The sequence below is a fragment of the Myotis yumanensis genome, unplaced genomic scaffold, assembly GCF_028538775.1.
Source record: "Myotis yumanensis isolate MYYU_CA2020_CCGP unplaced genomic scaffold, mMyoYum1.0.hap1 SCAF_5, whole genome shotgun sequence".
NCBI classification, from domain to species: domain Eukaryota; kingdom Metazoa; phylum Chordata; class Mammalia; order Chiroptera; family Vespertilionidae; genus Myotis; species Myotis yumanensis.
The window spans coordinates 106,194,012-106,218,292 of NW_027223756.1; the positions used below are offsets into that span (position 1 = coordinate 106,194,012).

General features: G+C 53.7%; 1 protein-coding gene across 1 annotated transcript in view; it reads right to left on the minus strand.

Moving 5' to 3' along the window:
• The window catches only part of PDE5A (phosphodiesterase 5A), a 153,356-nt gene that overhangs the window by 112,645 nt on the left and 16,430 nt on the right, over positions 1-24,281 (minus strand). The window contains exons 2-3 of the mRNA XM_070416905.1: positions 17,489-18,077; positions 12,196-12,285 (exon numbers count right to left, since the gene is read on the minus strand). Of these exons, the coding sequence (XP_070273006.1) occupies positions 12,196-12,285; positions 17,489-18,077 (679 nt within the window). The remainder of the gene's footprint in view (positions 1-12,195; positions 12,286-17,488; positions 18,078-24,281) is intronic.

Genomic DNA, 24,281 nt, shown 5'->3' on the forward strand with positions numbered 1-24,281 from the left:
CCTCAGCCCAGCCTGCACCCTCTCCAATCCGGGACCCCTCTCGCAATATGGAACCACTGGCTCCTAACTGGTCACCTGCCAGCTTGATGGCCCTAACTGCTCTCCCCTGCTGGCCTGATCTCCCTAACTGCTCTCCCCTGCTGGCCTGATTCCCCTAACTGCCTATCTGCCCTCCCCTCCTGGCCTGATTCCTCTAACTGCTTATCTGCTCTCCCTTCCTCTCCGTGCCCTTCAAACCCCCAGCATAGGCATGCTGAGAGCTCTCCGCTGTGGTCCCGCCCCCGTCCTGATTGGTAGTGACATTATGGCGTCCCTGGAGAATTTGCATATTCCTCTATTATTAGTATAGATTTAAGAATTGAGGTTTGCCATTTCTTTAAATGGCTGCTAAGGCCCCTGTCTGTTGCGGTCCACTTTGTCCACCTGTATGTATAAGCAGTACACCGACTGTCTCCATCTTCTGAGTGTCTTCATGGGTGTGGTGGGTGGGGGACCAGGCAAGTGCGAGAACAGGACTGGCTGCTTTGGGCTTCCTCACGTGCCTGGGGCAGGGAAAGGCCCCAGTGGCTGAGAGGCAAGTCGCAAGACACAAGCAGCAGGGCCCTGAGGGTAATCGGTGTCAGACATACTTGACCGAGGGCCAGTGCCGCTAACAGAGTTGATGACTCTATTCCCAGCCGACATAGGCAAGAGTCAGAACGCGGAAAAGTTGGCCATTTCAGGAAGTGAAGGGAGGCCTGGTACAGGGCAGGCTCTTGGCATCTGCTCATTCACTTAACCTTTAGAGCAACACCTTCAGCTGGGCATTACCCTTTCCATGTTACCACGGGGGCAGCCGGAGCTCAGGAAAGTTAAGTGGGTCACCCCAACATGGCAGCCGACCTCTCCAGTCTGATTCCAAAGCCTGCGTCCTTTTCTTTTTTTTTTTTTTTAATATGTTTTCATCGATTTCAGGGAGAGAAAGGGAGAAGGAGAGAGATAGAAACGTCAATGATGAGAGAGAATCATGGACCGGCTGCCTCCTGCACGCCCCTACTGAGGATCAACCCGGGCCTGTGCCCTGACTCGGAATCAACAGTGATCTCCTGGTTCATGGGTCGATGTTCAACCACTGAGCCACGCCGGCTGGGAAAAAGCCAGCGTTCTTTCTGCTCCCGCCCTGGGCCTGGGGCAAAGTGCGAGCAGGCCCGCTGTGGGCACGGGCTCTGAAGCACCATTCTGCAACGGAACCGCTCAGCCCGGGGTCCCCAGTGCAGCCGGGGCTGTCTCCCCACCCCCCACCCCCACCTCCACACACATGCTCATATGGTTAATGCATATTTCCACCCGAGGCAATGGAACAATTTCAGCATGAGAACTTTGAGAAACAAAGACGAATCCAGAGTGGCCGCTAGACGTGCTGTTTTCTTTGACTGCGATTATAAATCTCATGACACATTCTTACAGCCAAGAATCACTCATGCAACATAAAAAAAGTCCTACATTTCAGGGAGGAACAGATAATAATGCCTTTTCAAAAGCCAGTAGGATCTTGCAGAAAAAGCTGGAGGGACGGATGGTGATCGAAGTCAGAACAGCGGGGGCTGACTGGGGTGAGGGTGAGGGTCTGTGTTCTAGCTCTTGACTGGGCTGTCAGTCACACAGATGTAAACACGTTTGTCGAAACACGTCAAATTGTACATGCAGGTCTGTGTCTTTTACTGTATGTGAATTTTAGTCGGTTTTCAAAACATGATTTAAAAGTGAACTTGCAGTTGCTGGTAGTCCATGTGCCAGTGCCCGCTGCTGCGGTGACGGTGGCACAGGCTGAGGTGTGACCGTCTGCTGGGTGCCGTGAGCAGGATTGATGTCCCTAGATGGGGAGGGACAAACCCAGCCCCGGACCAGCAGCCTCCCTGCCCTCGGAACGCCCTGGGGGAGTGGTCCACCCAGCTGGCTGCGTCCAGGGAACGCTTGGCACAACTCTCCATCCTACTGTTTATTCTTGTCCCTTCGCTCACAAAAACCCCTCTCCCCTGCCAAGTCCCAGCGTCTCTGCCACCTCGCCCGGCACAGGCACTGCGGCTCCGGCTCCTTAGTCAGCGTGTCTGCCCCCGGGACACGGAGATCGGCTCTGAGGCAGAGCAGCCCGTGGCCACTGTGAGACTCCCGCCAGGTGCCCTTTATTTTTTAAAAATATATTTTTATTGATTTCAGAGAGAAAGGAGTCCTCCATGATGAGAGAGAATCATTGATTGGCCTCCTGCACACCCCACACTGGGATGGAGACCACAATCCAGGCACGTGCCCTGACCAGGAATCAAACCGTGACCAGGATCCTGGTTCATAGGTCGACGCTCAACCACGGAGCCACACCGGCTGGCTCCCCAGGTGTCCTTTAAAATCTGCCGGAGACACACAGGTCACACAGGTTACGTAGCAGAGAGCCTTGTGTCCCACGGGGGCACATCCAGGCTTAGGGGAGGTCAACTTCCCATTCCCCCTTTGGCTGGGTGCTGGGCGACATGCTGAGAGAGCCATCGCACACCCTCTGAACCTTGCGGGTTAGTCTCAGCGGCGGCCACTGGCACCTTCCTGCCTCTGAGCCAGCCTGGGGGTTTGTGCTTCACGTGGAAACTGCCGGCGAGTCCCGGAAGGCGCCGGGAGCAGAGGGACTTGCTCCGGGTCCTGGTCCTCAGCCAGCGCACAGGCAGCCATGTGCTTCCTGACACACAGTCAGACTCTTTCCTTCACAGTCTGTCTCTGCTCAATTAGGAACACAGTCGAAACAACAAACACATCTGCCTGCGCAGTATGTGTGCACATACTGTACCCTGCACCAGGGTGCTCCCAGCTCCGCCGCGCCCCCTCCACACGCCACGCTGCCAAGAACGACTCAGAGCCTCGCGCTGTTCCGCAGCTGAGATTTGTTTTCAGGGCGGTGTCCGTGCTCTGCCAGGAGCTGGCGGCAGAAGCGCGGGCTCTCCCCGGGCACGGCTGTTGGACTTGGACTCTGTTACCCCAGAATCCAGTCTGTTCCAGCTCAGCCTGCCCCAGTGACAGGTCCGCATCTCTCCAGCAGGGGGCGATGCTGTGCTGGCGACATGCAGAATTACAGGGTAAAGAGGGCATCCTGCAGGTGCTCCCGACCCACACCGATGGGAAACGACACAGCAAGAGTGGAAAAAGCAAGTTCCATGCATCAAACCCCAATGAGGCTGTGTCTCACTTATATTATTATTTTATACTAGAGGCCTGGCGCATGAAAATTCATGCACTTGGGGGGGGGGGGCTCAGCCCAGTCTGTGCCCTCTCACAGTCCGGGACCCCTCGAGGGATGTCCACCTGCTGGCTTAGGCCTGCTCCCCAGGGAATTGGGTCTAAGCTGGCAGTTGGACAACCTTAGCGCTGCCGCAGAGATGGAAGAGGCTCCCACCACCACAGCTGCACTCTAAGCTGTGAGCCCAGCTTCTGGCTGCGCAGAGCTCCCCATGTGGGAGTGCACTGACCACCAGGGGGCAGCTCCTGCATTGAGCATCAGCCCCCTGGTGGTCAGTGCACATCACTGAGACCGGTTGTTCCACTGTTAGGGTCTATTTGCATATGACCCTTTTATTAAAGAGGACTGCTTTCAGGTGTCCAGCATAGTGGTTAGACAATCATATGCTTTACAAAGTGCCCACCTGCCCCCATAGTCATCCCAAGGTTACTGACTATATGTCCCACCTTGTACTTCACATCCCGGGACACCCTGTAACTGCCCATCTGTTAGGGGTGCTCAGTCTGAGATGCTGCAGACACGCCCAGGCTGGGGGCCCTGACCATGTGAGTCTGAGGAGGAGGGACAGGACACGTGTGTGTGGCATTTAAAGCCAGGCGAGTAGGCGACATCACTACAGGAGCAGGTGTCGTCAGAGCAGACACGGGTCCAGGCTGGGCCCCCGCCCCGTGTGCGGTGCGGCCCCAGTCGAGGACCCGGGCAGGCCGTCGGGGAGCAGGACGCTGGGTGGCCTGAGGTCCTGGAAGGCAAGGGAACACATCCGTCTGGAGGAAGACTGACCAACAATGTCACCTGCCACTGAGGGGCGAGATGACGAGGCCTGAGGAGGATTGCAGCCTCGCCCACAGCATCATGGGTCCTCACCCAGAGTGGTTTCCACAGGGCGGGGGTGGGGGGGCTGGGTGGCGGGGATGGCAATGCCCCCGGACCAGGGTGGGGCCCTGCGGTCAGCAGACACGGTGGCCCCGGAGGGAGGGGCAGCCAGTGGGCTGTCTCAGAGGGAGCCTGGCAGCCTGGTGTGTGCCCAGCAGCCCGCGGGCACAGAGGAATTCTAATAAGTGGGGCGTGGGGTCTCTCCTGAAACCCTTCTGAGGGCTTTGTTCCCACGGAACGGACAGGCAAGCGTCGGCTGAAAGCGGGTGGGGAGGCCGCACGGAGCCCGAGGAGAGAGGAGAGAGGATTAGCCATGAGCCACGCGTCCATAAAAGGAGCTAATTGTTTGCTCCCCATAAAGCAGTTCCCTCCACTGCATGTTTTATTTTAGGGCCTCTCACACTCTCTCCGGTTACGGCCCATCTAAACAACGGGGATGGATCCTGGATTCTTCCTGCTACAATTCCTGCCTCAGGTCAGCCCTCACCGTCTCACACGGAGCAGCAAACCCACTCCCGGCCCCTTGGCCTCAGCCGGGGCCAGCCTGCTCGGGAGCACTCTCTCATCATGGCCCCCTCCACGGATGAGCACATGGGAAGTGCTGACTATCCACACCCATCGAGTGTCAAATGGCGGGCTCTGGGTTAGAATGAAGCACAGAAAGCTGCTGGTTCTTAAGTTCAAACAACAGCAAATGTCTCCTGGTTTCAGCCCTCCCCGTGCCCAGCAGGAGCAGCTCCCCCTGATGCAGCTTGAACCCTGGAGGACCCCAGGCACTGCCCTCTGCACTGCTCCACTGGGAGGAGCAGGACCCCAGGGGGGCCGATGAGAAGATCTGAGGGAGCATTTCCTGTGGGCGGAGAAGCAAGGACTTCCATCCAGGCAAACAGCCACCTCCTGTAGTGCAGCCTTTGTGACACTTGAAGCCCCTTAGTGCCTCAACCATATGCCAGGGCCCTTGGAGCACAGCTCATGCCCCTGCCCCCCCTCTGCACCCCCTCCTCTCCCTCATCCCCTGAACCTCCCCCTCCCCTGTCCTCTCCCTCATCCCCTGACCCTCCCCCTCCTCTGTCCTCTCCCTCATCCCCTGACCCTACCCCTCCTCTGTCCTCTCCCTCATCCCCTGACCCTCCCCCTCCCCCTCCCCTGTCCCTGTGACACAGGCTGGTTGGCTCAGCACACACAGGGACTCATCACCTTTCGGCAAACCCAGCCCATGTTGCCTCGGGTAGTGCATATGATGTTTCCGTCTATGAAAGACTGAAAGAAATTTTACTAGTAAGTGTTAGTTTAATCGACAAGCAGAGGCCTCCTATGTCATCCAACCAGTTTTCAGGACAGATATGAGTCCACAAAATGTATTTAGTCCTTCCTTCTGGTGGTTTCCGGCTGTCTCCCACGTCCTCCCCGCCCTCCTCTCCTCAGGGGTGGGGCCTAGAGTCCCTCCAGTGGCTGTGACCTGCATGTGACAGCTGGCTGCTGAGGGTCAGAGCGAGAGGGAAGATGCCCGAGCCCGAGACCTGGTCTCCGCAGCCACTGCTTCCTCCCTGCCTGCTGTCCACCAGATGGTGCGGCCGGCCGATGGGGAGGCCCCGTGGAGAGGAGCCACGGCCCTGGAGGAGCCTCTGGGAGGCGGCCCACCTGGAGTCAAGCCCCTGGCCCCTCCTGAGGCGGCAGCCTGGACAGGGCAGCCTGGCCTGCCGTGCCCTCGGGAATTCACCCACAACCGCAGGGCAATTTGTTACGTTGCAGGAGATCACTCACACGGTCCTCATGATCATCAAACAGTGCGTAATAATCAGCCCTGGGATTCTAAATCCAGGCACTTTTACTTCATTTTCACTTCTAGGAAGTGATGCAATAAACAAACAAAAAACATGACTCAAAATTTCTATTAGATCACCACCTCCTTCTCTTTAATGTGATTTAATCCCGGAATATCAATTTCCACTCTATGCTAGAAGAGAAACAAGTGGGGATGTCTAGATGAGGATTTAATACGAAGAAATACCGAGTATGTAAAGCTCTTGACCGTGGAACCTTAACCCTTCATAGAAGAACACAGACGTTTGCACATGTATCTATCGAGGGCAGCAATTTCACCCACAGCCACCTGACTCGCTAAGAAAAATGAACACTGTTCAATCCTGAAAACCCACCCCAGGGTCTGGGTACGCGACTCTGGGGCTGCATTACCCGCAGCAATAGTCCACGCTCCTCTGCAACGGGCCCCAGACCACGGCTCTGGTCCTCAGGGCCTGTGGACAGCTTCTCAGAAGCAAACAAACACGACCCCATCCACGAAAATCCTGTGCATCCAACACGTGCCGCCAGGCTGCCCGGGAGGCAGCGATGGAGGCCACCGTCCCAGTGTGAAGGGAAGCCGCCTCGCCATGCCTCTGAGCAACACAGAGCTGCCTGGGTGGGTGGGTGGAGCTGAGCCTAATGCCACCTGCGTCCCAGCTCTCGGCCCTTCCTCCTCCTCCTGGTCAGGAGGGGGCTGCAGGGGTAACCTGTCAGCGTGGCATTTCCACCTGCGGCTCCTAAGACGAGCTTTGCCTGAGGGAGGTGGCAGCTGGCTTCTTTGTAAAATACTCGTTTCCGATGAAAAGGGGAGCGTGGAAAAGGGGAAAGCAAAGATCGCGGGCACCGTGACGTCCAGAGCGAGCGCAGCTCGGCGAGGACTGAGCTCCAGAAAGGACATCGCGGGGGGAACCATGCCAGGAGCAATTTGTGAGCTTTTAAAACCAGTGACTCGCCAGTTCTTCAGGACCAAAACAGAGCCGATCAGCCACCCGCCTGCCGCGGAACCGCTGGCTTTTGTGGCATCTCATCAGACTTGTCAGGAAGGAAGACGCACAAAGCCGTCAAGTTTATCTGTTCCAAGCTGACGTGTCAAAGGGAGGAGGCCCCGTGGCTCTGTGGGCGGGACCGCAGGCCAGGGTCCTGCCTGAGTCCTCCCAGGCTGCGGGCCCACCAGCCGGGCCCTGTCCTTTCTCCAGCTCCCCGCCCGCAGCCTGGCCTCCGAACTTGCGTGTTGAGTTATCAACCTCACTTAACCCGTGTCCTGCTACTGGGTACTGAGCTTTAGTCTTCGGTGCACAAGTTCTACATCCACGAGGAAGGCAGGTTAAAGCAAGGGCCTTCCTTGCCTGTGTTTCCCACACCCTCATTGCCGAGACCAGGAAGCTACACCTCCCGGCGAGTCCGCCATTACATGTCCAAACAGGACAAGTCGGGGGGGGGGGGGGGGGGAATGGGAAGAGTTAACAGTGAGCGTCAGGCACGTCGGCTGCATGTGCTTCTGTGCACGGCAAACACTTATCTTCTTGCATCGCAGCTAGGTACACCTCTGGTTCCATTAACGCTTTATTTTGTGACTTTCATCAGGTATTCAGTCTCTTCGGTTCATTAAAGTATTTATCTTTTAAAAAAGCTCATAAATATTAGCTGATATTTTTTGAAAATTTTCAGTTTTTTTCCCCCCATAGGAAGATATACACTGAGTGTCCAGATCATTATGACCACCTGAAGTTTGTAGGCAAATTAGCTATAATTTCCCACTGAAGTTGCTAGAGGGCCAGATCATTATAAACGTCTCAATAGCACAACATCCCTAAGTATCGCTGCTGATCAAGTTCATCCTATCATGTTGATGGCGTATCCCAATGGAAATGGCTTCTTCCAACAAGACATTGCGCCATGCCACGGTGCTCGTACTGTGCAGGAGCGGTTTCAAGAACATGAGGGAGACTTTACCTTGCTTAGGTGGCCCCCACCATCACCAGATCTCAATCCAAGTGAGCATTTGTGGGACGAAGTTAAAAGAGCCATCAGGGATCTGGTTCCACAACCATCAAATCTCGCGGAACTGGACAGTGCTATTCATCAGGCATGGTGTCAGGTTCCTCGCATCACCTTTCCACATCTCGTGGAGTCAATGCCAAGAAGAATCATCGCAGTATTGAAGACAACAGGCGGTCCAACGAAGTACTGATGGGGTGGTCATAATAATCTGGCCACTCAGTGTGTGTGTGTATCTACTAATAAAGGCCTATGTGGTCATGACGCCCTCATGCCATCATGCCCTCAGGTCTAACAACCCATCAGCAGGAGGCTGCATGTGTAGCGGGCGTGAGGGGTGGGCAGGACTGAGTCCCCGGCGGTGACTTGACCAGGAGGTGGTGCATCGGGGGATCGGATGGCGGCGGCTGCTGCCACTGCCCAGGGCCAGCCCAAGGCTCAGTCAAGCTGCAGTGGCTGTGAAGCCCGAAGCTCAGGCAGCCTTGTGGCTGGCAGTGGCAGCAGCCGAGGCTTGATGGGGGCACCACCTTCCCACGATTGGCCGGTGGCTTCCCACAGAGTCGTCAGCAGGATGTACTCTGAGGGCTCCTGGACTGTGAGAGGGGGCAGGCTGGGCTGAGGGACCGCCCCCCTCAGTGCACAAATTTTTGTGCACCGGGCCTCTAATATATATATACACTCATATAAATATTTATATAAAGATATAAAGGAAGATGTATATTTATATATATACACAAATAATTAGATATTTAGCTAAAATGCTCCTTTATCAAACTGTTCAAACACTTATCATAAATCCTGTTCTATTTGCATCAAGAATTATATCATCACATCTGATGAAATGACATCAAGATGCTAAAATAAAGCAGAGGAGGAGGGAAAAGCCCTGATTCCCAGTTAGATTTCCACTCAGTACCTGGAGCTGACAGTCAGCCAAGGAAAACGGGTGTTTCAGCTCAAAGGCATCCCTGGCTGTCCCTTCTGCAAAGCAATTCAAGGGTGACTTTGCTTTGCAAAAGGGTGACTTTGAAATGGAAAACCTGTGATGTCACCAGGACGTCCCAGGGGAGGCGGCACCGCAGAACTAGGTGGTCCTGGTCCGAGCGGCGGAAAAAGGCTGCTGTCCCCGCCCCTCTTGACGGAACATAAAGATCTGTCTGGTTATAGAACCACCTGATGGGAGTGACACACATTAACACGGGCCCAGGTGCCCAGGCCCCGAATCCAGCCCAACATGGGGAGGAAACGGAGGAGAGGCTCCGAAACCCGCCTGCCCTGCGGATCGTCTCTCTGTGCCGTGGGCTCGGTGTGGGCCCCTCCGAGCGCCGCCCGGATTCACAGAACACGGGCGTTTCCATCCCTGGGAACCACGGATCCCCCAGGGACATCACAGAGGATGTGGCTCCCTCCTCCTTCCTCTCCCGTCTGAAAGGAACCTGTCCCCGTGGTAGCTGCACTGTGAACTCTGAGGGCCAGCAGCACACAGTGGGCCTCCCCCACTGCCCCCTTCCAGACCGCCTCTGGGTGGAGCCAGGTCAGACACAGAATGATAAGAAACCCTCCTTCCCACCCATGACCCTGGGGTCAGACGGCCAGGTTCGACCCTCAGCTTTGCCAGTTCTCTCTATATATTTATTCATGTCAGAGAGGAGGGGAGAGGGAGAGAGAGAAACATCAATGATGAGAGAGAATCATGGATCGGCTGCCTCCTGCGCGCCCCACCCTGGGGATGGAGCCCACAACCCAGGCATGTGTCCTGACCAGGATCGAACCGTGACCTCCTGGTTCATTGGTCGATGCTCAACCACTGAGCCATGCTGGCCAGGCGATGCTCTATGATTTTTTAAAAAAAACTGTCACGGAAGTTTAGGACTGAGATCTGACCTCTAAAATCTACTACCCTGGAGACGATGACATCATGGAAAGGGCGCCTGAAAGTTCTCAGTAGTTGAAATACTTCCCAGGAAGAGGAGACTAGTGAGGAGACCACATCTTTTTCCGGGTCTCAGGAGTTTCTCTGAACTTTCTGTCCCGTGTCAGAGGCAGCTCGGCCTCTCCTGGCCAACACCTACCTGCTCCATCCCTCAGCCCCTCAAGGACGTGCCTGTGCCTGTGCCTGGAGCATCGGGGTCACTAAAGGCACCTCGACATTTAACTAGAACTGTGCTGGCTTCCTCGGCACAGAGGGACTGGCTCAGAGACGACACCGAACTCACTGGCCCCACGAGGAGGCACGCCAGCGCGGGCGCTTTTCTTTCCGGCTTCCTGTTGGCTCGACGGTAGGCCAGTTCGTCAGGGACGGCGCTGGTCTCCCTGCGACCCCGGCGGCTGGCGGGTCTGCGGCCGGTGACCTCCTCGTACAGCGTGGCCCGTCCTGGTCTGTCTGGAAAGCCCTGGGAGTTCTGTCTCTTTTAAAAATTAGCAGCTACTGTGCATCGGTCACTTCCAGTTGCCAGGAGCTGAGAAGGCCTCTGCACGCGTGAAATCTAATCTCCACAACCTTCAGAGTGGGTCCCTGTGGAAGGCCCAGGAGGCAGATGGGACACGGCAGGGACTGGCCGATTCCATCAAGTTCAATGGTCACTCATCAAGTTCAGTGGTAAAGACCAGGTTTAACCCAAGAGCAAAGCATTTTGGCATCACCCCCAACCCTTACGGTGGCTCCCACTTCGATCTCAAAGCTGAGGGCGGGGGGGGGGGGGGAGGACCGAGTTTGCCTGCACGGCTCCAGGTGAGGCTCAGCCTGGAAGTCACTGGGAGCATCTGCCCAGCAGCCTTGCTCCCGGAGCCACGTTCCTCTTGTGCAGCAGCAGCCGTGCGAGAGCTGGGCTGCTCTTCCCGCTGTTTCTCATCACCCTTCCCTCTGGAGAGGCCTTCTCCCGGGACATGGGGACATGGGGACATGGGGACATCGTCTCCAGCTGGGCAGTGGCCGCAGGAGGAGAGCGGGGGCCACAGGAGGAGAGTGGGGGCCAAGGGAGGAGAGTGGGGGCAGAGAGATGTTTAAAAGCTGCGTGTGGAGACCCTCCCTTCTACAAAGTCATCTAGTCTCCAGGCGGTGACTGATGGCTCCTTATCTCAGGAAATGCTCGGGCCAGTGGGCTGTGGCCACCAGTGACGAGGCAGCTTCACATGGGGTCACCACAGGTCAAACAGGGCGCGGAGAGGACATGGGAGCGGGGCGGGCGGGCGGGCGGGTCGACTCCAGGAGGCTGGGGACACAGCAGGAGGTTCAGGGGAGCTGTGGCAGCCAAGTCTGGGGGCCTGGCTGACCCGCTTCAAGGAGATCTGGGAGGGAGCAGCCGCCCTGAGCTGAGAGGGGGTTACAGATCCACGGAAGCAACTTTAAATCAGCCACGGGAATGGCTAGACTTTCACACACCGACAGTGCCCAGTGCTGCCGGGGACGGGGAGCCGGACGCGCAGGCCCCACCGCTGAGCAGACACTGCTTCAGCCACTTCCCCAGAGACGTGCATGCTCCTTACAAAGTGAACATGCACCTGGCACAGGGCCTTTTGTTTTTTTAATCCTCACCCAAGGATCTTTTTCCCATTGATTTGTTTAGAGAGAGTGAAGGGGAGGGAGGACAGCGTGCGGGGGGCGGGGGGAGAGAAACATGGATGTGAGAGAGGCACATCGATCGGTCCCCTCCCACATGCGCGGGACCGAGCCTGCAAGCGAGGAGGCACACGGTCTAAGGGCTGACACTCTAACCACTGAGCAAAACTGGCCAGGGTGCAATTCCCCTTCTTGGACAACACAGGTTCGAGCCACGCAGGTACACTAACACGTGGATTTTTTTCAATAAACACAATTTTTTTCAATAAACACCATATTGGGAAAATATTTGGAGACTTGCAACAATTAGAAAATAATTGCAGATTCACATTTTCTGATGATCACTGCAGTTAGATAACCACGTATGAAAGGAACCCCATTCAGCCACTTAAAATATAACGTGAAATAAGCTGATTATAACCACGACCACAGTGATATATCGCGGACAGAACGAAGTCACGAGGGGGATGGTAGGGGAAGGCCATGACACGTCTGCAATTTATTCCTAAGTCCCAGTGAAATCCCCGTCAGGATTCAATCCTATAACTAAACTCTAAATTGAAAATATCAAGTGGACCAGGTACGTGCTTTGGCGTTCCCTTGTCACCGTAGGAATAGTTCACACATGTCCAAAGCAAATCGTTTTCTTCAAAAAGAAAACTGTTTTCAAATGACCTTTTATAAAACGGAAACTGCTCACCTCTTCGCGGTGGTTCTTAATCGGCATACAGAGGATGCTCTGTGTCCGGTAGCCGGTGATCTGGTCAACCTCTGCGTTGAAGCGAGGGTCCTAGGAAGGAAAAGGAAATTCGCTTTAACGACCGACCTGGTCAGACACTGATTTGATTCTCCCGATCGATAAGGTTAGAGAACTCTAGTCGTCAGCTTTCCTTGCTGCTCTGCAGGCCGATCTTATTGTAGGAAGAGGCCTCAAATCACGTAAGTTCGTATCATTCTTGACAAAGATAAATCTAAGTCTTTTTGAGATGCTAATGTGTATGAGAACCAAAAAAAAAAAAAATACAGACTCAAACAACATGTTCAGAAATAAAGAAAATTCAAAATACTAACGGACTTCGACAGCCTTAGTTACATCTGGGCCACGGGGCGGCTCCGCACCTGCATGCAGCTTGCCCCTCCCATCGCACTGCCGCATTCTTCGGAGCCACCCGAGGCCCAGCGTCGCAGCTCTGAAACTTGTCCTGTAAAACCACCGCCCCCCACACGACCTTCCCAACATCGCCTTCACTTCCCGGGTGACGATGGCTTACACGTTTCCTCAGCATCCTGCTCTACTATCTCAGGGGTTCACACGAATTTAAATCTTATCCTTTCTTCCTTTTTTTTAATATGTAAAAAAGCCATCTGGCCCTGGCTGGTGTGGTTCAGTGGCGAGAGCGTCGGCCTGCAGACTTGAAGGGTCCCAGGTTCGATTCCAGTCCAGGCACATACCTCGGTTGCAGGCTCCTCCCTAGCCCAGCCCTGGTCTAGGCTCCTCCTGCAGGAGGCAACCAATCGATGTGTTTCTCTCACTCACATCGATGTTTCTCTCTGTCTTTCCCTCTCTCTTCCACTCTCTCTAAAAATTAATGGGAAAATATCCTCGGGTGAGGATTAAAAAAAGAAAAAAAAGCCACCTGGCCTCAATCACACTGCAAGCAACTCCTTAATCTTTTGAATGGTTTTCCCTTTTCACAAAGTACACCACGCACATCCAGTAATCACAAGGGACTCTGGGAGGTGCGACAGGCCTACATGCGGGTGGAGAAAGACAGGTACAGGCTGTTGGCATTAAGCTTTAGGCGGGGAGACGAAAGGTAGGCTGTCCACCCCAGGAGGGGCTGTGCCTGGTGCATCGGTGCCATAGTCGCACAGGAATCCACAGCATGTGCTAAATCAGTGGTTCCCAAACTTATTTGGCCTACCGCCCCCTTTCCAGAAAAAATATTACTCAGCCCCTGGAAATTAATTTTTTTTAAATTTTAATAGCAGTTACTCATCGCCCCCAAATGCACCTGTGGCCATCACCTCCCCCCTGGATCACTGCAGCGCCCACTGAGGGGGAGGGGGGGGCGATAGCGCCCACTTTGGGAATCACTGTGCTAAATTAAGGAGGGACTTCATTCACCCCCGGCCTCATCCTTATCAAACGCGGTGACTCTTAGCTTGCTATCCTTCAAAGCAGACGCGGAGGCGGTGCTGGTGGGAAAGCACGCTGGCGGAAATGGACAGATACCGCCGTACGGGGTGAGGTTCGAATGGAAACACACATACCAGAACATAAACACTGGAATGAGTGCAGAGCGTGGCCTGGGAAGTTATAGGCTCAGCCTAATAATAGCATCGCTGCTCTCCCACGCCGCGCCTGGAATTCCTTCAGAGAATAGGGAAGAGCCACGCTGGAAAAGCGCGTTTGCGAAGGTCACTGCTAGGTTCTGTCATTAGTCTAAAGCCGTGCAAAGCCGAAGCTGTAAGTGAAGTAAATGATTGCACCGGATTCACTCAATTGGGGTCAGGAAGGAGGCCAATTTCCCCGCCGAGAAAACCAAACTTGGCATTAACGACAATTTCAAAGGGAAAGTTATGAAATGGTGCATCATCGGTCTATTTTATATTATAAGTAGTCACTACTGTATCTGTGCCTTCTTCTTGCAAATAAGCTGAAAGTTATATTGAGACACAGTGGAAACCTTGGCCGAGGGTCTCTGAGAAATAGTTCTTAAATGACACTGAATTGCAAAGTATCTGAAGAAGGCAGACAGGATACAGACATTGACGAATTAAAGAATTAGCTCTTGCGGCGAGTTATTCTGTAAGCTAATATCAAAAGTGAATAAAAAGGCACCGTCCGCAGTTGTTTTGTTAATGAAGTAGGAAGCTCTGAGCTGCTGGCCCACGCAGGGCGGGGGCAGGGGGGCTGGGAGGGGTGCACAGAGCAGGGTCAGGGGACTGAGTGGCGATTCACGTCAGACAGGCTGAGAGGCCTGGCAAAGCGACCCGATGGCTGCTGGCTGAGAGCAGACGGTGACACGGGTCTGGGGGGGGCTCAGACCCTGGGAGGGGACCCTGCTCAGCACTCAGGCACTCAGCGGAGACACAGCAAGTGTCCTTAGGAGCAACGACCAGGCCCTGGATCGACGCTACCCAGGAGGGGCCGTCCACAACACAGCTGGCCTGCATTCTTCTAAAACACCAAGGCAGACAGAGAATCAGGGAGAACGCAGCCCGAGTTAAAGGAGACTAAGGAGACGCCCAGTGTGTGCAGGGCGTAAGATGAGACCCTCGATCCGGAGGAAAAGATGGCTACAAAGCACATTAAGGGGACCACTGACCAGGTGTGACCACAGGCTTTTAGATAACAGCATCATGTCATAAAAATTGCCTGACTTTTTAACTTTTTAAAAAAATCTTCACCTGAGGGTATGTTTTTAAATTGATTTTTAGAGCGAGAGAGAGAGAGAGAGAGAGAGAGAGAAACATTGATTGGCTGCCTCCCGTAAGTGCCCAACCGGGTACTGAACCTGCAACCAGGTACCTGGCCTGACTCAGAACCGAGCACGCAGCCTCCTGGACTATGGGATGCCGCCCCAACCCACTGAGCCACCCGACCAGTTAGCTTGTACAGCATGAATTCTGAAAAATATTCCCGGATTTCATCCACTTAAACTCTCCCATCCCTCCACAAATCCCTGCCCTCAGTATTTCTCCCCAGTTACTATTATTTAGTTATTCACCCGCCTTCAAAACCCAAGCCCCCTACCCCCCCTTCACCCCCCTGCTCTTCTCTCCCCCAGGCTTCCATCTCCTCTGGCAGCCACGCCCAGCAGCTTCTGCTCCTCATGGAGACCCACTCCCCATCTCGCCCCCCCCACCCCACCTTTGCGGCCAGTGCCCTCTGCAGACCCTCACTCCCCAGGCGGTTAAAATCCTTTCTCCTTCCACCTCCAGTGTTTACCTCCGCTTCACTTACGGCCGCCATAAAACTCATCATCCCAAGCTCAGTCTGAGTCATAGGGTCCCCCTCGGACTGCTCTTCCCGCCCTGGGCCTGGGCCATGTTCCCCTCCTCAGCTGGCACAGGGGACCTGTTCCCCCAGCCTCTGCCCCGAAGCGGCACAGCGGACTCGTTCCCCCAGGCTCTGCCCCAGAGCTGGCATGGGCACTCGTTCCCCCAGGCTCTGCCCCACAGCTGGCACTGAGGACCCGTTCCCCCAGTTTCTGCCCCGCAGCTGGCACAGGGGACCCGTTCCCCCAGGCTCTACCCCGCAGCTCTGCAGCGTCTGGACATGACCCACACGTTCCCATACAAGCAGCATGTCCAGCAGAGACGGGGTCCACTTGAAAGGCCTCTGTCCATCCGCACCCACCGTGCACACAGCTCCATCCACTCAAGTCTCACCTGCTGTCCAGGGCCCACTCTCCAAACAGCGGTCACCTCCTGCGTCCCTGCCCCCACCCTGTTCCCCGGCGTCTATTACAATCGCTCTCTAGTCTACCTATCTGTCCTCTCTTCTGTGATTTTTGCTGAATCAATATTTACAAAGATATGGCGGCAGCAGGCACTGTACCCAGCACCAGGGACACGGGGTGAATAACAGAGGGATGACCCCTGGGGTTACATAGAGGAGCGGCAAGCGGGGTGCCCTGGGCCCTTCACGGGGTGGCCCGCTACTGCACAGGCTAACGGCTCCTTCAGTGCGAGAAACTACCTCCTCCGCATCCCACGTGCCATTCCCGGAAGATGCTTTGCTTACAGCCCGCAATTCTACTACTGAGAGGATGGTTCTAAGTGTGAATTTGAGGGATTATAACACCTAATCGTGAAGTCCGTAAGTAAAGGCCCGCACATACTGTAGCGGAGGCGGAAGAAATAGCAAATCTTTCCACGGAAATATCTAAGGCTAAAAAGCCCCATTTTAAAGGCGCCCAGAAGTTAATTTGCTCAATTAAAAATGGGAGAAAGATAACTTCGGTGTCCAGGGAACTTTGAGTGGATGAGTATGATTTGAAGGAATGAATGAAGGAATGAATGCAAAGGTCTACAGGGTTTTTTGTTTTATTTGGACAGTTTTTGCACCTTTCATTTTAGAATCTCAGGAGAACCCGCAGGAGTTGATGTGGAGGGTGTACAGATGGGGCGAAGCTCAGAGGTCGGGTAAGAGCTGAGATCAGCTAGGAGATGGGCTATGATCAAATCCTCGTTAGGGAGAAAAGCAGGACAAGGCCCACTCAGGGCCTTATTCCTGACTCAGCCACTAAACACTCTTACCATAAAGTGCAGTTTCAAATAAATGTGCAAATTATTACAACGCAGTTTCAAATATCCCCACAAACCATAGTGCCACCATTCCCAGCACCGCCCAGTGCCCACCATCCCCAGCACCGCCCAGTACCCACCATCCACAGCACCACCCAATGCCCACCATCCACAGCATTGCCCAGTGCCCACCATCCCCAGCACCGCCCAGTGCCCACCATCCTCAGCACCGCCCAGTGCCCACCACCCACAGCACCGCCCAGTGCCCACCATCCACAGCACCACCCAGTGCCCACCATCCCCAGCACCACCTAATACCCACCATCCACAGCACCACCCAATGCCCACCATCCCCAGCGATCCCCAGTGCCCACCACCCACAGCACCGCCCAGTACCCACCATCCCCAGCGATGCCCAATGCCCACCATGCACAGCACCACCTAGTACCCACCATCCACAGCACTGCCCAGTGCCCACCATCCACAGAACTGCCCAGTGCCCACCATCCCCAGTGATACCCAGTGCCCACCACCCACAGCACTGCCCAATGCCCACCATCCACATGGCCGCCCAGCGCCCACCATCCCCAGTGATACCCAGTGCCCACCACCCACAGCACCGCCCAATGCCCACCATCCCCAGTGCTCACCATCCACATGGCCGCCCAGTGCCCACCACCCACAGCACCGCCCAGTGCCCCACCCAAGGCTCCTGCCCTGCTCAGGCTCCTCCTCACCTCGTAGGCGTCCTTGATGTTGAGGGGCTCGCCCCGTGCGGCCACGTGCCCCACGATGCCCTTGTTCCACTCCAGGCGGATGCAGCTGCTGGACGCCTCCTCCAGGGTGGAGCCCTCGGCCACGTCGAAGAGGCGGCTGACCAGGAACTTGTCGTTGGAGCTGTCCTCGCAGACGAGGAACAGCGAGTAGCGGTCGGCGGCGATGAGGCCGTGGATGTGCAGGAAAATCTTGTGGCACAGGGCGGTGACATCCAGGTGGCTGGCGATGTCCTTCACCAGGTCCAGCAGCCGGGCGCACTGGTCCCCGTCGTCGCGGTCAAACCGGCGGGGCGTGAGCGGCATCTGCTGCTTCTTGTCCGCGTCCGAGAGGAAGCTGACCGCGCCCTCCGAGTCCTTCACCACGATGGGCCGGAGCGGCCGGTCGAACTCCGAGGCGGAGATTTTGCGGGTGGGGGTGCCCGGGGTGCTGCCCTCGGCGCGGGGGCTGTGCTGGGGGGGGCACGGGCAGGACTCTGCGCGGCCACGGGCGCCTTCCTTGCCGACGGGGATGGTGTGGACTCGCTCAGCAAACCAGGCGTTGACCATCTCTCTACAGGACAGAGCAGGTGCAGTTACCTCCTGGCCAGGGACGGGGCACCCCAAAGCTGCAAGGCCCCCCATGTCAACTCAGTTCTGTCATCGGGAATATAAACAAGGTGCCTTACGTACGACAGCTGCATCTTGAAAAAACTACGGAGGACCATTGGTCCAAAGCACATTTTAATTAAATATGATTTTAAATATGATGTCCATGCACATAGTCCAGATGTCTGACCTAGAACACACCAACATCAAGTCTGCTTCTCTCAAAATCGGCGGGTATTCAAGTGTAAGCCTGCACTGGACGGCAGCCTCAGGAAACATATATGTGGAAGTTAATTTGCCGTTTAAAACACACTTGTTCTGAAGTTAAGTATGAGAAAGTTAAAAGCAAAGGTTTAGCTGAATGTGGCTCGCTCACAGGCCTGCTTTTAGAGGGCTTTCTCTGTATCACTACACACAGATTCGATTTAGAAGCGGAAACAGAAAACAGCAACAACTTGATCTGGTTTGCAGGAGGACTGTAGACTTCTGGGTGCGTTCCCCGGACGATGCCTGCTCATAGCAGCACCATTCCCTCCTCTAGATCGTCTGCTGGTGGGAAGGGCGAAGATTTTAAAGTAGGCGATACCGAAGTGTAAGCATTCAGCCCAAAGATTTTAAATCACTCGTCGTTAATGTGCCCTCCTGTGAAGGAAACCTGCTAAATACATCACACACATGCAAGGCTTGGCTGATTCAAACACTCCCCCTGGCACAGCTGTAATCTCACACCACCCAGCAGTGCCATTACTTTAGACATTTTATTTTATTTTATTTTAAATATATTTTATTGATTTTTTACAGAGAGGAAGGGAGAGAGATAGAGAGTTAGAAACATCGATGAGAGAGAAACATCGATCAGCTACCTCCTGCACATCTCCCACTGGGGATGTGCCCACAACCCAGGTACATGCCCTTGACCGGAATCGAACCTGGGACCTTTCAGTCCGCAGGCCGACGCTCTATCCACTGAGCCAAACCGGTTTCGGCTACTTTAGACATTTTAAAACTCTTCTTTCGAGGCTAACTTCTAAGAAAATTCGTAAGCCGCAGAAGAGCATTATTTTATCTAAAAGTTAGACTTGCTTTTCACTAAGCCTCTCTCTCCAAACAGACAAGTAAAACAAAATCCACCTCCCACCCAAACCTAGAGTGACAGCTACCTTGAAATCTAGGTTATGAGTAAGACGTGACTTTTCCCAGAACGAAAATTTACCTTCTAAAGAGAAACACTTGCTTCCCCTGCAGATACTTAAAGAGTTTGCCTGTAGTGAGAGCGACGCAGCCTCCGCGCTAGGACAGCATACAGGTTAATCACACCAAACCCCAGGAGAGAAGAGGTTGGACCGGGCACTCTTGAGGAGTGTCGCGATTCAGACGCTCACCAGTCTCTCAGGTGGTGGTAGAAATGGGTATCACCTCTTGGGAGGCAAACAGGCAACTTCTAACACATCTTAAAATGCGTTTATCCTTTGTTCCAGAGGTGGCACGCCTGTGACCAAGGCAGGGCCAGGGGGGTTGCTGTGCACGGTCGGTTATAGCAGAGATCAGAACAACCTAACCCCCCCAGCGGAAGGCTGGCTACGTGCGTCACGGCACGTTAACGCGTGGGACGAGAGGCAGGCGCGGAAAGATGGGCACGTGTGGCGATGCGAATGAGTGGAAAAAGGATGTGAAAGAAGGGGAGGAAGAGACTGCCTCATGTCTGAGTTCATTATGGGATGTTCCCTTAATTGTTTTATTTTGAGCAAAAACGCATTGTTTGGTGAACGTGTCTTATTCTGAAATGCTCCCGGTCTAGAACGGGGATGGGTAAAGAAGGTAAAAGATGTTATAAGGACGACTCACAATTTCAAGTGATGGGTACAGTTACTAGTATAAAAGCCCTTTAAAGCTCTCTCTTGAAAGTAACAGAGTAGGTAGGTCTAGTGTACAGACCACAAGCATATACAGTACCTCCAGCACAGAGTTTTAAAAAGTGCACGTGTCCTGCCCTGGCTGGTGGCTCAGTGGTTGAGGATCATGTCCGCTGCCCCAAAAGGTTGCAGGGCACATTCCTAGGTTCTGGGTTTGATCCCTGGTCAGGGCCCGTATGGGAGGCAACCGATCAATGCTTCTTTCTCACATTGATTGTTCCTCTCTGTCTCTCTCTCTCTCCATATCCTCAGATGATGATTTTAAAAAAAAGTAAGTGTCCTAATGTTTTATAAATTCATGTTGTGGCTTAGAACAAACAGTGACAACAAAATGCACTGATTAAAATAATGCTGCATCTTAAAAACATAGACGTGAGGGTGCCATACTCTGGGAAAGGTTTCTGTACCCCCTCAAAATCGCACTGTAGGGTCAGACATTGATGTCAGAGATGCATGAGCCGGTCAAAAATGCAGGAGACCCCGGAATAAAACTGTCTTGTAAAATGTGAGGCAGGGAGAAAGCAATGTGTCTGCAAGAACATACGTCACGTGACTTAAAAACATATGTACGTGGAACTTACACTGGTCAACCAAGGTAAACATAGGCATTGTAACCATTTCCGCTACACACCTCAACCTTAGCCACAACTATGTCTCACCTGCTGATTGGAAAGTGGCGATGAGCTTTTTTCTTTTTTAATCAAACCGCCTTCTCTCCAAATCTGTTCATTTCCACCTCCTGCCCTCCACAGGGCCAGAGCCCCACCACGCCTCCCGGAGATGGCCACGGCCCCTCCTGGTCCCCCGCCCCCTCCCCCCACTATTATACTTTCCCCTTTCAATCCTCTCTCTACCCAGCAGCAAGTAATCTTCTCACAAAGTGGATCTTAGCACCTTTTGTTGTTGTTAATCCCCACCTGAGGGTATTTTTCCCATTCATTTTTAGATTTTTAGAGAGTGGAAGGGAGGGAGGGATTAGAGCAGCGGTTCTCAACCTGTGGGTCCCGACCCCTTTGGGGGTCGAATGACCCTTTCACAGGGGTTGCCTAAGACCATCGGAAAACACATATATAATCACATATTGTTTTGTGATTAATCACTATGCTTTAATTATGTTCAATTTGTAACAATGAAAATACATCCTGCATATCAGATATTTACATTACGATTCATAACAGTAGCAAAAATTACAGTTATGAAGTAGCAACGAAAATAATGTTATGGTTGGGGGTCACCACAACATGAGGAGCTGTATTAAAGGGTCGCGGCATTAGGAAGGTTGAGAACCACTGGATTAAAGGGAAGAGAGAGACAGAGACAGAGAGACACACAGAGAGAAACATCGATGTGAGAGAGACACATCGATTGGTTGCCTCATGCATGTGCCCCCAGCCAGAGCTGGTACGTGCCCTTGACTGGGAATCGAACCTGAGACCCTTCAGTGCGAAGGCTAGCGCTCTAACCACTGAGCCCACCAGTAGGGGTGATCTTAGCATCTTCACTACCCCACTTGGCTTCTCACTTGAACTGAGAATGAAACCCAAACTCAAGCACAGGAAGCTCTACCTGTGCCCACTCTGGGACCCTCTCCCCTCCCATCACCTGGCTGCTCTCAGCTCCCACCCCCTGCTCAGCCAGGTCTTCCCTGACCCCACCTAACATGCCTCCAGCACAGCCGGTCCCACTCCACCCGGTTTCTCACTGAGGGACACTGTTCTTGGTTAACTCGCTGGTGCATCTTCTGTCTCCTCCCACCAGCCCTGCACTTACAAGGTGCCTGCCACACGCTATGTCCTCCACAAGTAGTTCTTTCTTTAAAAAAATATTTTTATTGATTTCAGAGAGGAAAGGAGAGGGAGAGAGAGATAGAAACATCAATGATGAGAATTGTGGATCGTCTGCCTCTTGCACGCCCCACATGGGGGATGGAGCCCCCAACCTGGGCATTTGCTCCAACGGGGAATTGAACCGTGACCTCCTGGCTCATAAGTTGTGCAGCCACTGAGCCACGCCGGCCAGACTGAGCTCAACAAGTAGTTCTCGAGTGAATAAGTACAAGGCCCTACCTAACTGCATCGCAGGAGCAGCAGTCTGTGGGTCTGAGCGCCCGCACACCTGCTGCAGAAACCAGCATCGTGTGTAGCGGTTACTGCTCACGCCCTCCTGCGGAGGCCCCTCCCTGCGGGGCCTGGTGCACGTCTCAGACAGAGGCGGGGCTGGCACACTGGTTCTGGGTCTGTGTTGCTGTGTTTAAATGATCTGAGTGCCTGGAGGGACGTGTGTGCGCAGGAAAACACATGTTGCGATGACATCACAACAGCCAATTAGGGATCGGCCTCAAGGAAGGGGAAACAGTGTCACACACCCGTCCCTCCCCTCCGGCGGCCCTGGGAGCTGCACTGGCATGGCCTGTGGCACAGCCTGTGGCACGGCCTGCGGCCCACGTGGCTACTGGAGGGGACGCCAGCCTTTTCTCTTAGACCAATGGTCGCCAAACCGTGGCTTGCAAGCCACCTGTGGCTCTTCGGCCCCTTGTGTGTGGCTCTTCCACAAAATACCACGTGCGGGCGTGCACGTACAGTGCGATTGAAACTTCGTGGCCCATGCGCAGAAGTCGGTTTTCAGCCTGGGCGAGTCTATTTTGAAGAAGTGGCGGTAGGAGAAGTGGAGGGGGTCGGTCGGTCGGGCGAAGGGATACGCAGCGAGGGGGAGGCGCTCGCGATTCATGCACAAGTTGAGTGAGCCAGTCAGTCAGCAGTCTCATTGTGCAGTGGTTAGTGCTAGTCGCGTCCACAAATCACCCACGGGTGACAAAAGTGCCTATTCGAAGCATAAAGTTACCTGTATTTTTCCAACCAGCTGCAAATCCTACAGGTATTTTTGTCATCAATTTAAGAATTGTAATTATTTTGTGTTGGTGGCTTTATTATTATAAAATGAGGACGTTTTTAGCAAAGGCCAGCTTAGGAGTACCCTAATTAAGTGAATAACAATGTACCTACCTATATAGTTTAAGTTTAAAAAATTTGGCTCTCAAAAGAAATTTCAGTTGTTGTACTGTTGATATTTGACTCTGCTGACTAATGAGTTTGCCGACCACTGGGCTAGACGGATATTCCTCCCCTCCCGTGGCTCCCTGTCCAGGTGCGAGTCACCTGGGAATGGAAGTTAAAGTTCTTGCGCGCAATGCGGACTTTCTCGAAGGGGACAGAGGACACTGGGGCCTATTCTCCTATGACACCAGCGCGGGCAGCGAAGGGCTGTGCCAGTGACTGGACGGCTAACGCATGAAGGGCAATGACATTCGTATTTGAAAAGAGAATCTACTCAAACAACTACATTCTCTAGATTAAGGCCCCTTGGGAAAGCGGAGGAAGTCTTCACATATTAACTCAAGAGCAGTATTTGGGGAGAAAAAGACTCTCTTGATCCAGCTGTGAACGTCAAGCTGGAAGTAGAGGTATAGTGCACGGTATGGCTTTGCCAGAAAACCAACTGCTTATTCTAAAAACTAGCATTGAGTGTTCACGATCACTTGAATTTTATTACGTCTAAAATAAATTCACTTTCAGTAACCTGCAGTTCCATTTTTCAAGACAGAGTCCCCATCAAAACCTCTTCACTAATATTTTCCCGCTTTAATTGGATTCCGTTTTAAGTGTCCTTTGCTTCTAGAATAAGTTATTCTTTGGGGGGAAGATCCGTGGGCTCGCCAGGCACTGACCTGGGCGCCAGGGATGCGGGAATGAGGCCCCAGTTCATATTGTGTTCAGAGGCTAATGTCCACGCACACTGGAGTTTGCTGTCATGTGGCGTGAGATGTGAAGGCACACGCGTGAACAAGGTGGAGAAGGTGCCGTGAGCCTGGCAGGTGTGAGGGTGAAAGTACTGAAGGGACTGGAGAAGCCGGGAGCCCTTCCCTGCTCTGGGACAGGGTCTCTCTAAGGTCCCTTCTCTCGCTTCCTCGATTCTATGGGATGCGGACAAGTACGCACATTCAGGACATGGGGGCAAACCAGCACCACGGGGCATTACGACCTTTTTCTTCTTTCTTTCCTTTCCTTTTTCTTTACTTTCTTTTCCCCTTTTTAAAAAATACATTTTAATGGGTGCCCGGCTAGCTCAGTCGGTAGAGCATGAGACTCTTAAAAAGTACATTTTATTGATTTTTTAGAGAGAGAGAGACAGGCAAGGAGAGGCAGAAACATCGATGTGAGAGGGAAACATCAATCCGTTGCCTCCTGCATGTCCCCCAC